The 13,006-nt window shown below is 43.3% G+C and overlaps 1 protein-coding gene across 1 annotated transcript in view; it reads right to left on the bottom strand.

The window, feature by feature from the left end:
* The window catches only part of CNTNAP2 (contactin associated protein 2), a 1,529,860-nt gene that overhangs the window by 348,758 nt on the left and 1,168,096 nt on the right, over positions 1–13,006 (bottom strand). The window contains exon 15 of the mRNA XM_055129775.1: positions 10,511–10,638. Coding sequence (XP_054985750.1) covers positions 10,511–10,638 — 128 coding nt within the window. The remainder of the gene's footprint in view (positions 1–10,510; positions 10,639–13,006) is intronic.

The raw sequence follows: 13,006 nt of genomic DNA, 5'->3' as shown, positions 1-13,006 counted from the left end.
AAATAAAAACAAAAAGAAACTTTTGAACTGTAAGATAAATTGCTTACAAAAATGATGTAGGCAGCCAGGAAGGCCCCTCCCCAGGCAACGGCAGTAAATTTCCGGGGAAATAACAGCCCTGAAGTCATGAAAGCCAGCCTTGCAGAAAACAGGAAGTAAGGCCTGATAAGACCCTCACCTGGCGCCAGCAACAGACCCAGAGAAGGATGGACTCCCTCTGACCAGCAGAAACAAAAGGCCAGGAGAGGAATTTCAAAGAAGACCATCACCACTCCTAACCCTGCCCCCCTTGGCAACCTCCTTAGCAACAGGATTTTGACCTAGGTAGAAACCCCATGTGGGGGCAGGTTGGAGAAACCCAATAAAGGCCACCTCGAACAATGGAAGTGTGGGCATATGCTGCTCGAGCCCACGTGCTGCTTGTGCCCACGTGGCCGAGAACAAGTGGCACCTGAGCGTATGTGTCACCCGCATCTCCCCTCTTGAGATGTGTACTTTCATGCTTTCATGTCTAATGTTGGGATGTGCGTAGGGGCTCTCTCCGGCCTTAGAGAAGCCTGGGATCTCTCTTGAGCGCGTTACTCTCCACTCTCTCCCACTTTTTCTCCCTCCTTCCCTTCAAAAACCTCCAAATAAAATCCATTTTACTTCACTGCTCGTCTACTCCTGAAATTCTTTTCTGCGAGGCAAGACGAGAACCCAGTAACACTGGGTCTCTGGTGGCAGAGGTAGATGGGGAGAAAGTGACCATCTTTTTCCTCCCCCCAACTATATCAGTTGTAGGATTATGAAATCAGTAAAAATCGGGACAAAAGGGGAGTATGCAGTGAAGGACAGAACTGGCCTTTAGTAGTGAACACAAAGTAGCATACAAACATGTGGATTTTGAATGATATATACCTGAAGCATGTACGAGGCTAAATGCAATATTATTTCTGTTGAAAACAATAATTTTTAAAAGTGTGATAAATGAATTTATTAGTTTCAAAAGTCACTCTTAAGCAAGGGCAGATGGTGTATAAAATTACCAAACCTTAGGAAAGCCTTCAGATGCCCTAGGAAAACAGAAACATCCAGAATCGACACTGGCAATTCTTGTGATTACCAGCTTGTGATAAAAGGGAACTCAAGGGCAGGAGAGATAGTATAGCAGGCAGGCAGGGTGCTTGCCTTGCGTGCGACCAATCTGGTTCAGTCCCTAGAAACTCATCGGTCCCATGAGTCCTGCAAAAAAATGATCTCTGGGCAGAGATCCAAGAGTTAGCCCCGAGCACAGCTGGGTGTGGCCCCCAAACCAAAATAAATAAATAAAAGAACTCAGAAGAACTAGCTGTAATATACTATGGGTGCACATTCTAAGAAGAGAACCCTGGCTGTGATTTTACTTTCCCCTTCATTAGGACAGAAAGACATATTAACTCATACAGTCCTAAATTACATAAGTATATGCCAATGATACAATCAACTCATGAGCAAGCCTGTAATTCATATGCACCACCCCACTACTTCCCAGATTATGCTATCCTAGAGCAATCCCTCATATTTTCTGTTTCAGTGAATTCATAAAGTCTTTACACCCCCATCTCCCAAAGTCAGCTCTTTCTTTGGAATGCCTATATCAACTCTACAGCTGTGCACTTTCATCTTAAATTGTTTTTAAGAATTTAAGATGAAATTCTTAAATTCTTTTGCTTTCTCTGCAAACAGTTAGCTATTGAACTCTTTCTCAGGATGAAGACAAGAACTTGGTATTGGTTGAGGCTACTTCCCTCGCCTTTGACTAGAAAAAGGAAAATCTCATCTCAACGCAAATTTCTTCTCTTTCTTGAGTCCTGGGCCCCAGGGTTGCAAGAATAAACAAGCTTCCAGACCATGAAGATCAAGTGGGCTTGACTGTAGCCTGACAGAAAATTTTGTAAGACTGGCAAAGCAATTACCCACTCGGAGCAGAAACCTATCCAGGAACCTATTAAACTGGCAGAGATAGGCCCTTGGAATTATTTCAAAACTAAAGGAAAGTGATTATTACGGTGAACATGGAGAGTTTACACACTAGTCACTGACCATGTGATTCTCTTTAAATTCACGTTCTCAGACCAATGTTGGGAGCCTATATTTGGGAATGTATATATCTAAGCTGAAATAGAAGTATGCAGCGAGGAAGCTGTGAATACAGCTGAGGGGATTTGTTCCTTAGCAGCATCAGTGAGTGAACTATAAGACGATGATGGTTGATTTTGGAAAAAAGGATAAAACATGGATGAAAGATAGCAAACAGACAAACAAAAAACAGTCATAATTTTATACATTTTTATAACATACATTTTTTCAAACTTCTAAAAATAATTAAAAAAATCTAAATTGTATGAACAAAATATGGCTTTCAGACCCATCCTATCTGCTTTCTGTGTTTCTGATTACTGTTCATTGGAACTCACCCATGCCATTGTGTGGAAATGGTCTCTGGCAGCTCTCATGCTACTGTGTTGAGTAGTTCTGACGCAGATTCTAAGGCTGAAAATCCTAAAATATTTAGACTTCCCTAATGTATATGAAAATCAACTCATGTGCTCTTAGTATGTATTTATTTATTTTAAATAATAATTAAATTATTAAAATTTAATAATTTCAGTTTCAAAATTAAATTAAATTAATGCTGGGAGATCTAGATTATAGTCTCTAGATTTCAGTCATACAGTATTCCAACATGCATGTTTCCACCAGTGTACATTTCCCAGCACCAATATCCCTAGGTTCCCTCCCATCACCCCCCCACTCCCCACCTCCCCACTCCTTGCCTGACTCTTTGCAGATGCTCTTCTCTCTCTCTCTCTCTCTCCCTCCTACATTTGGTCTTTTTTTTTCTTTTTGGGTTACTCCTGGTTCTGCACTCAGGAATTACTCCTGGTGGTGCTCAGGGGACCATATGGGATTCTGGGAATCGAACCCAGGTCAGCCGCATGCAAGGCAAATGCCCTACCCGCTGTGCTATCGATCCAGCCCCTCCATATAATCTTTTACAGAAAACGTTTCCTGACTCCTGATCTCGGGGAGAGATTGCCTTTCATGGTTTTCACTGGAGGGTGAGAACTGGCTGCATGACTGGGCTCTCAAGGCGCTCTGTTAGGTATAGGGTATAAGGAAAGATGATGGTTGGTATCCACTTGCAATTACCGAAGGAAAGGAAAAGAAAGGCAATATATGGAGTTCTTAACATTGCCCTTCATTTGACCTAGCAAATGGAGCTAAGCTCTTAATATTGTGGCCATAATCTCCAAATCAGAAAGGAACCACCCTCCCTCTCCCGGAGACGTGGAGACAAGGCAGGTCGGCTCTAAGAAAAGGTATCATCTCGGGTCAAAGGAACAGCAAATCAAAATATAAACCAGGGCGATGGGCAGAACTTCTGTGATATCAAGCCAGTCACTCTTTCCACCATGAAGGGACATGGTAATACAGATGTAACTAAGATGAAGAAGCTCACACGGTGTGCAAGAACTGCTGGCAAACAGGCTTTATAGCAACAGCCCTGATAACTCGCAAGGATTATTCTTACTTGAGACCGGGAGCAGGCTGCAGGAAAGAGAAAACCCGGAGAAGGAACTTGCCTACAGGCACTCAGCAAGGGCAGCAGTGAGACTGGCACCCAAGGATGTGTCATTATAAAGTCTATATGACTCAATATGCTTCCGTGAGTTTGTTACTCCGTGTGGTCCACTGGCCTGCAGTGGCAGCACCTTACAGCACCTCACATTCTGGAACCCCGATTCCTGGGTTACATTCCATTTGATTCAGTAATTTTTCAGGTGATTTCCAGGCACAGTGACCTTTGTAAAGCAGAGTCGAGAGGGCTCTAAACTTTACATTCCAACGTCAGGTAGGAAACCGTTCTTCCATCCACATCCTGTCTACTTTGTTAGCATTTTCACCTTCACGAAGCTGATTTAACATAGACCGATCTGGGATGGGGGGGGTTGTATCCTGTCTTTCTTGGTCAAGACTGGCTGGACTTGACTCCAGCAGTTGACTCCAGAGCAGTTTTGAACCTGTCTTATGTGAGTGTCCTGACTGAATGGATGGTGCGCACTAGGAATTTGTAGCACCCCCAGAGCAAAACAAACCTTCTGCTGCAAAGAGCTTAAATGTTTGGGAAGGTGTGCAGAGGGATTCAACTCACAGAGGGGAGTCCTTCCTCTGTCTGGGAGTCTGTCACTTCTGCCAAGTGTCAGGGTGCAGGAAAGGGATCGATACAGAGAAAGCAGTACTCCGGTCCACACTGGTGTCCCTTAACGTGGTTATCCCATCAGTGCATAGGCCAATTCCTCCAACTATGAGCAGTACTTGAAAGATTGGGTAGGAAAATCGTGCAGTAGCTTGTTCTTCCAGGAACCTGTCCATTTCTTGTAGAGATTAGAAGACACCCTGGAGTCTGACTGTTCCAGGATTCCTCCTCCTGACCTCTGCAATTGATGCTGCATTTGCCATCGGAGCTGGCACGCCCAGGGCATTGATCCTTCCATGCGAATCATTTTAGGCTTCCATCCTGAAAATTTCAGCGTTTCTGCTTGTTCTTGGAGTTGCTTTTGCTTCTCAGTTGGCAGTAGACCGGGAACAATAGCTAAAAGGTTGGCATATTAAGGAATAAGAGGCTAATGGATTCTACACTTCTCTTCTACTATCAGCCAAAAAAATGAAAAAAAAAACACACACACACACACAAACCAAATACAACCCCAAACACTGAACAAACAATCCCTTAAAACTATAAAAATGGGAAGAGAAAGAAACAAACAGTCACCAATGTCCAATCATTGACTCTTCGTCCTGGTGACTGTGAGCTTTCCAGATGGCTGCTCTCATAGTGGGGCGAGATCCAGGGTTCTGCAGACATAATTCCACAGCTCAGCTGTTGGTACGGAGGGACCCCAGGGCAGAAATCCAGGTCAAAGGCTCCTCTTTGAGTCTCAACACTGATCTTAGCCACAGGGAATTGCTAAGGATGAAGGGTCATGTCAAACCATCTCTTGATGTGCTCTGTCATAAACCAGCGGGCTGATCCTGGGCAGGTCACTGGCTCACACGTCCTCTCATCTGGAAAATGAGAGGGTTGAGCTCTGAGACTCCTGCACTGCCGGGATGTCATGGTTCTTTAGTCCTGCTTTTAGCTGTGCTGAAGATGAGCAGATGCTGCTATATTTTGAGAAGGGAAATGAGAAAAAGAAGTTGGAGCATCTCTTCTGACGAAATCCAACTTATGGTCAGATTTGATCCATTGTGGGATTTAGGGCATGGGAAAATGGTAATTTCTGGCATGTATTTTTTAGTGATCAGGATGATGCCAAAGGCTGCTTTATTCTTACCAAGAGGCCACACCTGGCCACAGGCTTCTTCTGATCCTGATGTCAATTCCCCTTGGGAGGATAGAACTGAGGACTCTGAAATCAACAAACTTCTGACCTTGGCTATGAAACCTCTCAACAAACCACCGACTGACCCAGGTTACTTAGGCTTCCTACTATCTGGCAAGCTCATTGGTACCCTGGCATTATATCATATAGAGAGATGTTATATAAAGACATTATATCACACTGGGTATCGGGAGACTATGGCAGTTAATGAGAATGAAGAGCTTAAAGGGCAATCTCTGTGCTGGGCCCTTTCCAGTTTGTGAAAGCAGCAACGTCTAAGGCAGAACAGAAAACTCTAGAACTGTATCTGCAGCCCTGGGTGGTGCTTCCTTTCCACTGTCAGGGTCCCTTCTTGAGCCTAGGTGGGAAGCTGCTCCCTGAGCCCCCTCCATTCTCATTGGCCAAGTTGAGTGCCCCTCACACAGGTGCTCACAGGGAGAACAACTGCGGGCACCCCTGGCTACATTCTATTAAAAACAATGACACTCAGGGCTGGAGTGATAGCACAGTGGGTAGGGTGTTTGTCTTGCACGCGGCCAACCAGGGTTTGATTCCCAGCATTTCATATGGTCCCCTGAGCACCTCCAGGAGTAACTCCTGAGTGCAGAGCCAGGAGTGACCCCTGAGCATCTCTGGGTGTGACCCAAAAAGCAAAAAAGAAAAAATGACACTCATTTTCATTATTTTTTTCTTTACTTTTTGTAAATTTTAATTTTTTTAAATTTAAATTTTTAATCACTGAGCTACAGTTACAAAACTTTCATGGTGGAGTTTCAGTCATACAATGTTCAAACACCCATCCCTCCACCAGTCAAGCATGCTAACCTCTCATTATCTGCATTTCAAACCATAATACCCACAAGTAGAGAGAGTAAGAGGGACATTGGGGCCATTTTCATTCTTAATGGGTCAGTTGCCTTTTAACTGCAGAAATAACATGCCAGTGCAGTTGGTGTCTGTTTTCCTTGGTAAGGGGATGGTTGGCTACAGTCCTGGTACATAAAACTCTTGCAGAGAAAAGAGGACTTTATCTTACCCCGACACGTAATATTGCATCACCAAGGAACAGATGTCCTTGATCTTTTGGGCAAAACTCCATCACCACCTCTTTTCTCCCTCAGCCTTGGCCCTACCCTTGGAGTGTTCCTATGAACGAGCGCCTTGGCATGGCCCAGCATTCTGCCCTTGCTTACAGCCAAAATTTGTAAGCAAATTTTGGACTAGATAAAAAAACATCCTGGAGGAACACATTTCCCTAGAGGGTTTCTACCTGGGTACATCAAGAACACCTGCTTTTGTTGCAAACTTGCTTCTAATTAATTGTTTAAAGTCCCTGCATCCCTTGAGGAGATATGGGAAATCTTTACCTCGGGTGGCGGACAATAAAGCAATTATTTAGCAAAGGCTTTCCTTCCATAATTGATGATAGTCACTGTATAGGGTATGGATGAGTCTGCTACTTCCCAAATGCACAACTATTGCGCTTCTAAGCTAATTCCACAGAGTTTAGCAACCTTCTCGAAGAACAACCACGTATTTTAAATTGAGGACCTGTTCCAGTCTATCAGTGGGTTTGATCCTGTTTTGTTTCTCCCTGGGAGAGAAGTGAGTTAAGCAAGCCATTGGTCATTCTGCAGCACTTTTAATCTTGGTTCGCCATCCATCACAAGTTAAACTTCCAGTTCCACTTAGCTGTGAAGTTTCCATTTGAAGATGTTTGCAAAATTTAAAAAAAAAGAAAGAGAGAGAGAGAGAAAAAAAGCAAGGAGGGGGAAAGCTGTAAAGACATAAGCATTTTTCTGTACTCTGTGGGGGGAAAAAGCAGACCTGAGTAGAACGCACTGATTTTCCTTAGCATTCTGATTATGTGGGTCTATGAGTTCAGATGAATCAAAGGAAAAATGAAACTCAGCAGGCGTGATGAAATCAACCGAAACTGCTGAAACAGTTGGGCAGAATCCACAGAAATGGTTTTCTTTGCTAGGCCTGGAGGGTGGAATAGGGCCTGCTTCAAGAGATGGCTCTCCCCAGATCTCCTCTGTCTGCTCCTCAGAAAGACGTCTGTTAGCAATAGATTCGTGCTTTTAAAAGCAGAGCGGGGCACAGACTTCAGCAAATAAAATGAAGTTAATTAATCTCCACAAACAACAGGGTAAATGCGCTATACCATGTTTTTAATTATAAAATTGGAATTTATTCCCCTCTGACATTCATGCTAGATTGGCAACTGCCTCTGGGTGGCCGCCAGGGTCGGGGAATAGGACTCACATGACATAGTTTTAAACAATCTCATCAGCAATTGACTCACGGAGGAGAGGACCCTCGTCCCCTGCAGGGAGTGTGTTTTATTCTCTGCTCTCTCTTTCTGCCTAGAGCCTCCCAGGGGCTTGAGAGGGTGCACAGAAATCTGTTGTGTGAGGAACATTTAAAATAAATAAAGGCTTATGCTTACCCTACCCAAATGGATCGGAATCTGCAAGTTTCTGAGGAACTCGGAAACTAGAACGTGCCCTAACACAGAAGACCAGTCATTACTGGGTTTGTGTTAGAATATTCTGGAAGGCAGGGTGGCCATAAAAACTGCTGATTGCTTCCTGGAAACAAGGTACTATCTAAAATATTCTCAACTTTCTCTGTTTGGTTGTCTCTCTCTGTCATGACTGTATTCTATGTCACTGCAAGTAGGTATTGATGATACGTTTGTTTTCACAAAGTGAAAGTAAGAATATGAATTTTTCAACATCTTTGGAACACATTATGGACACTTCTCAAAAATTTAAGAATTGAATTTCCATATGACTCATCAGTTATCCTCCTCAGCATTTACCCTAAAAAAGTTAAACAACAGTATTTTGGAAAAGATATTTACATTCCTATGTTTATTGTAATACTATTCACAGTAGTCAGGATCTGAGCACAGCCCAAGTATCCCAGAAGAATACTGGATAAAGAAACTACTCCATATATATGTGTGTGTATATATATACTACACACACATACACACACAATGGAATACTATTTAGCTCTAAGAAAAATAAAATCATGCAATTTGATGCTGTGTAGATGGGATTGGAAGGTATCACGCTGAGTGAAGTCAGCCAGAAGGACTGGTACAGAATAATCTTTTTCATGCTTGGGATACAAAGGAACATAGTATGGGAGTAACAAAGGTTCAAAGACAATAGAAGCTGAGAGTTGATTTACAGGACTGTGCTTACACAGGGAGGGTAGGGGTTGAGGTGTGTGGGTGGGTGTTTTGGGAGGGAACCCTGAGGCGATGGTAGAAGGAAACGAGCACTGTAAGGGGGAGTGTGCTGTTGGAATGTTGTACTCAAGAACCCTATCACTAACAGTCTCATAAATCATGTTACTTCAATTATAATTTCGTAAGCCATTATGCCTAAACTTAATTATTTTTTAAAAATCAAAGGATATAAAAGCTCTATTAAACCCGGAAAGACATGGAGAATCTTTAAATTCATGTTTAAGTTAAAATGAAACTCTAAAAAAGGCTAATAAAAATATATAACATAAATTTTATGCTATAAAAACATAAGGGAGACAGTCAACACGATGTTCACTCACCCACCAGCCCTGCTCTACTGAGTCCCAACTCAATCTCCCAGGAGATGCACACCACACAGCTAAAATTCATAGAAACATTGGCCCCAGCAAAAACTCCGGGGCACCCTTGGGAGGTGGGCAGGCCAAGTATTGAGCTAAAATGCATATATGTTATTACTTTGTCAATATTTTTTACTTAAACAGTTGAAGATATTATTGCACAATTCTATAAAGCTACACTGGATGAAAGGATTATTCCCATTTAATAAGTCCACGAAAAAGCATCTTTTAGATCCATCTCAGCTTTAAGCTAGCAGTTTCATTTTCCCTATGTCAGGAAAGAAAAATCAGCAGCAATTCTATCGCTCCTTTGTATCAAGAGCCCTGCAATGTTTAGCTGCCAGTAACCTCAATTTGCCAAACAGTAAGTAGTTCAGTATGCATCACTACATTCCTTTGTGTGCCTCTTGGGCGGTGGGGATGCGATAATCTATTACGGCAAGTAGGTCTAATTCTCCCCTGATTTATGGAAGGGGCAACAATATTCCACTTTGCAGAGGACTCCAGATCCAGGCCCTAAAGTCTCTATGAACTTTTCAGGAGGATCTGGGTCATAGGTGGTATTCACTTTAGTACAATCAAAACAGTGTGGAGGTTTGCCTGATGAATCCTGGCGAGTCAGTGATACAGAGACCGGAATCAGGGTCCCCACGTGCCTAGCGCATAATCACTAAAGCCCAGACTGCCCAGGGGAGCTGTCCACACCATGAGTGCTGAAATGAAGAGGGGAAACGAGACCCAGGCTGCTCATTCCTGGTTCCCTGTAGCCACCCATCCCAGTTTCCCTCCAACTGCACATAAAACACACCAAAGGGCACCAAGTCACGTAAGATCCTAGTGGTGTCCTTAATGAGGTGGGATAATCATTCGAACTCCTTGACCTCCCTCTGTCTAGGCAAACAGCCCTTATTCACCCTCCATCATGCTGAATCCGGAAAGCTAAGCCCAGCTGCAAAACCACCGTGGCTTACATCAAGCGTTGATGATGATGGAATTGGGTAGCAATCATGTCAAACTTTATATGACCATAACCCAAGTTTACAATGATACATTAAGCCATAATGCTAGTATTTATATCACCATAAACTTTGCTTATGGTGATATAAATGGTCGTGCTAATGGCATTAACAGCAGCATTCAGTGGTAACACAGCTGCTGAGTATCACTTTGATGCTACTAGCATTGCTATTTATATCACCATAAACTTAGGTAGTTGAATTTGCTACGTATGAATATATAAAGAAGATGGATATCCGTGTCCGATGCCCAAATCTAGGCTCCTATCCCATAGATCTGATGGCCATCTCTCTCCTCCGTGTCTAAAGATGGCTGGAGCATTGCATGTGGCTGTTGGCGTCCCATGCCACTTCTTTAGCAGTTACAGTAGAGCAGGTCTGATTTCTATCATTTTCATTTGTTGGGAAACACGCTTTAAGCTAGATAGAAAGGTGCAAGTCGCAGTGGCTCGGTACACTTACGGTCTCCTTGGCAGCGCAGGGGCCCCACGCTCAGTTTGGCTTCTGAACCCTGGCGATTAGTGTCTCCAACAACCACCTGGTTCACCGGCAGGTGATCTTTGTAGGATAAGAATCCAGCGTCTTTCCTCCTGGATCAGGGAGAAAGACAGAAAAGATCAGGGGGCCAGGTGAGAGACATGTCTTCACTGAAAATCGCTTACGTTTCGAATAAGTGACCCCATTCTAAAAGCCGTTCTGATGTACCCTAAGTAGAGTGAAAGAACAGTTCTCCCTCTCTTGCATCTGCTGTTCTCACAGCACTTCACTCCAAACTGCCTGTGACATTTTTGCCATCTGGAAACCAGAGCTAAGACCCTGATTGGCCAGAGAGGCAGGACCAACATGCTGCATCCAACTCTAGGCTGAGAGTATTCGGCCTCGTGACTCCACACCCACATCGAATGCTGGCGGTTTGCTGTTTTATGGAATTCAAAGTTCAGCAAAGTCAACCCGATCTCTTGCATAATATATGAAACAAAGCCCCAAGTAAAACAATCCTGTCTCCTTAATTGCTCTGAAGCAGTTCCTTCAAGGTTTGCTCCCCTGCTGTGCTAAGTAGAAGCTCCTTCTTGTTCCCTGGCCTTGTGTATTTTAACAAGGGAGAAAGTTGAGTGGAGTTTGCAATGCAGAGCAGGTGTTCAGTGAGCATCTATTTCCATCCATAATGAGGAAAAGACCTCGGCTTCCAGTACGATTCGATTTTCCAAATGGATTGGGCTTTCAGTTTACCCTATTCTTACTTGGTTTCAGGCCTCCTAATTCTATCCCGTACCACACTAGATAAAGCAGAAGGACAAGGATATAGGGAAGTTCCAGATCCTGGATGGGACAAAGAAATCCAGGAGATATTTCTCTTTTTTCACTTTTTGGGTGCTCAGGACCTACTCCTGGCTCTGAGCTTGGGGATAGTTCCTGGCAAGGATTGGGGGGAATCACAGGGGATGCTGCGAATGGAACCTGGGTCAGCCACATGCAAGGCAAGCACCCTACCCTCTGTATGACTGCTCTGGTACCCAGGAAATATTTCTGGGCATGGACCCAAAGTTGTTCTTTGGGATGGACCCTAGGAGCGTCACATGCAGCAGATCTGTGATTCACCGGAAGCCACTGCCCCCTCCTTTTCATGCTGCTTTGGCTGAGGAATCTCTCTTCTTCGCAGCAGGGCAACAGGTAGGATGGAGGCACAGAACAATGTAAAGACATGCTGCCACATTATCCTTCCATGCAATTTCCAACCCCCGCCCCCACAATTAATATGGGCTAAAACCCAATTCTGGGACTGTATACACAGCTGACTATAGAAAAGAACCCCAATTTTGGTGAGAGAAGCATGAAAGGACAGTTCAATCATCAGGTTAAAGATGTGCTATTCACATCTTTTGGCAAATAGAGACCCAAGATCTGAGGGGGACTGACTTGGCTGGCTGTCTTTTAAAATGTTCTCCTGTTAAGAGCATTTTCTGATCCCTCCGATGGTCTAGAATGTCACTGAACATGCATTCTCTCCTGGGCCGTGACCCATGGAAGCCCTGGAGAGAGCCCCATAGGCTAGCTAGGGGCCTCACTGAAGCATGTCTTACACAGCCTGGGTCATTCATTATGCTCCACTTTTCAAAGCAAAAATAGTAGTTTTTGAACTCATCATTGAATTAGAAGATCATGCTGAAAACTGCTTTATTCTTACTGACTTTGTAACAATGATGTCCTGCTCTCAATTGCTCCTGTGGAATCTTTTTTGAAAACCCAATACAAATTTAAGGTCAATGTTCTTAAATAAAGTTTTATTGAAACAGCCACTTCAAAATATCTTCTCTGGGCCTCCTATGTGCTACAATAATGAGGCTGAACTGTTATGGTTAGTACAAAACAGCCCTCAAACCCTAAACTATTACCTTGCCCCTTACTGAAAAAGTTTGCTAACATTTGCTCTAACTTATCACTATCCTCTTTTCCTTTGGAATTTATCGAGCAAAGATTTTACTGATTATTATGGTAGGCAACATTCACCTACCTGGTTTTGAAATTAAAATGTGGGTTTTAGGGATGGGAAGATTATTACTGGATAATCTTCCAGGAGAAAAATCATTTAACCATCCACCTATTTAATGTCACGGTGAGAAATAAGCTGATTTAATGTTTTGATTAACTTTGCAGAATGAGTCCCCTTTACTATAACGGGTATCTGTTGTGAAGGAAATTGAGGGTACTCCCACTACTGCCTTATATCTCTAACATGGCACCACTAATAAGAATCTCCACGACATTCTGTAATGAATGATTAGTGGTCTTGAATATTGGGAGGGTGCATAGTTCAACGCATTTATAGGTGGGTCAGAAAACTTCCTTAGAGGCATCCCACAGGTTTCCCTTATTTTTGACTCAGTATGTATGGAATGTATGGAATCAGTATGAACACTTTGAAGCTTGGTCCAACTTTATATTACTAGTTGTCATCAT

Source organism: Sorex araneus, chromosome 1 (genome assembly GCF_027595985.1).
Source record: "Sorex araneus isolate mSorAra2 chromosome 1, mSorAra2.pri, whole genome shotgun sequence".
Classification (NCBI taxonomy): Eukaryota; Metazoa; Chordata; class Mammalia; order Eulipotyphla; family Soricidae; genus Sorex; species Sorex araneus.
The sequence above is the reverse complement of the archived record's forward strand: the minus strand, read 5'-3'. Positions and strand labels throughout refer to the sequence as shown.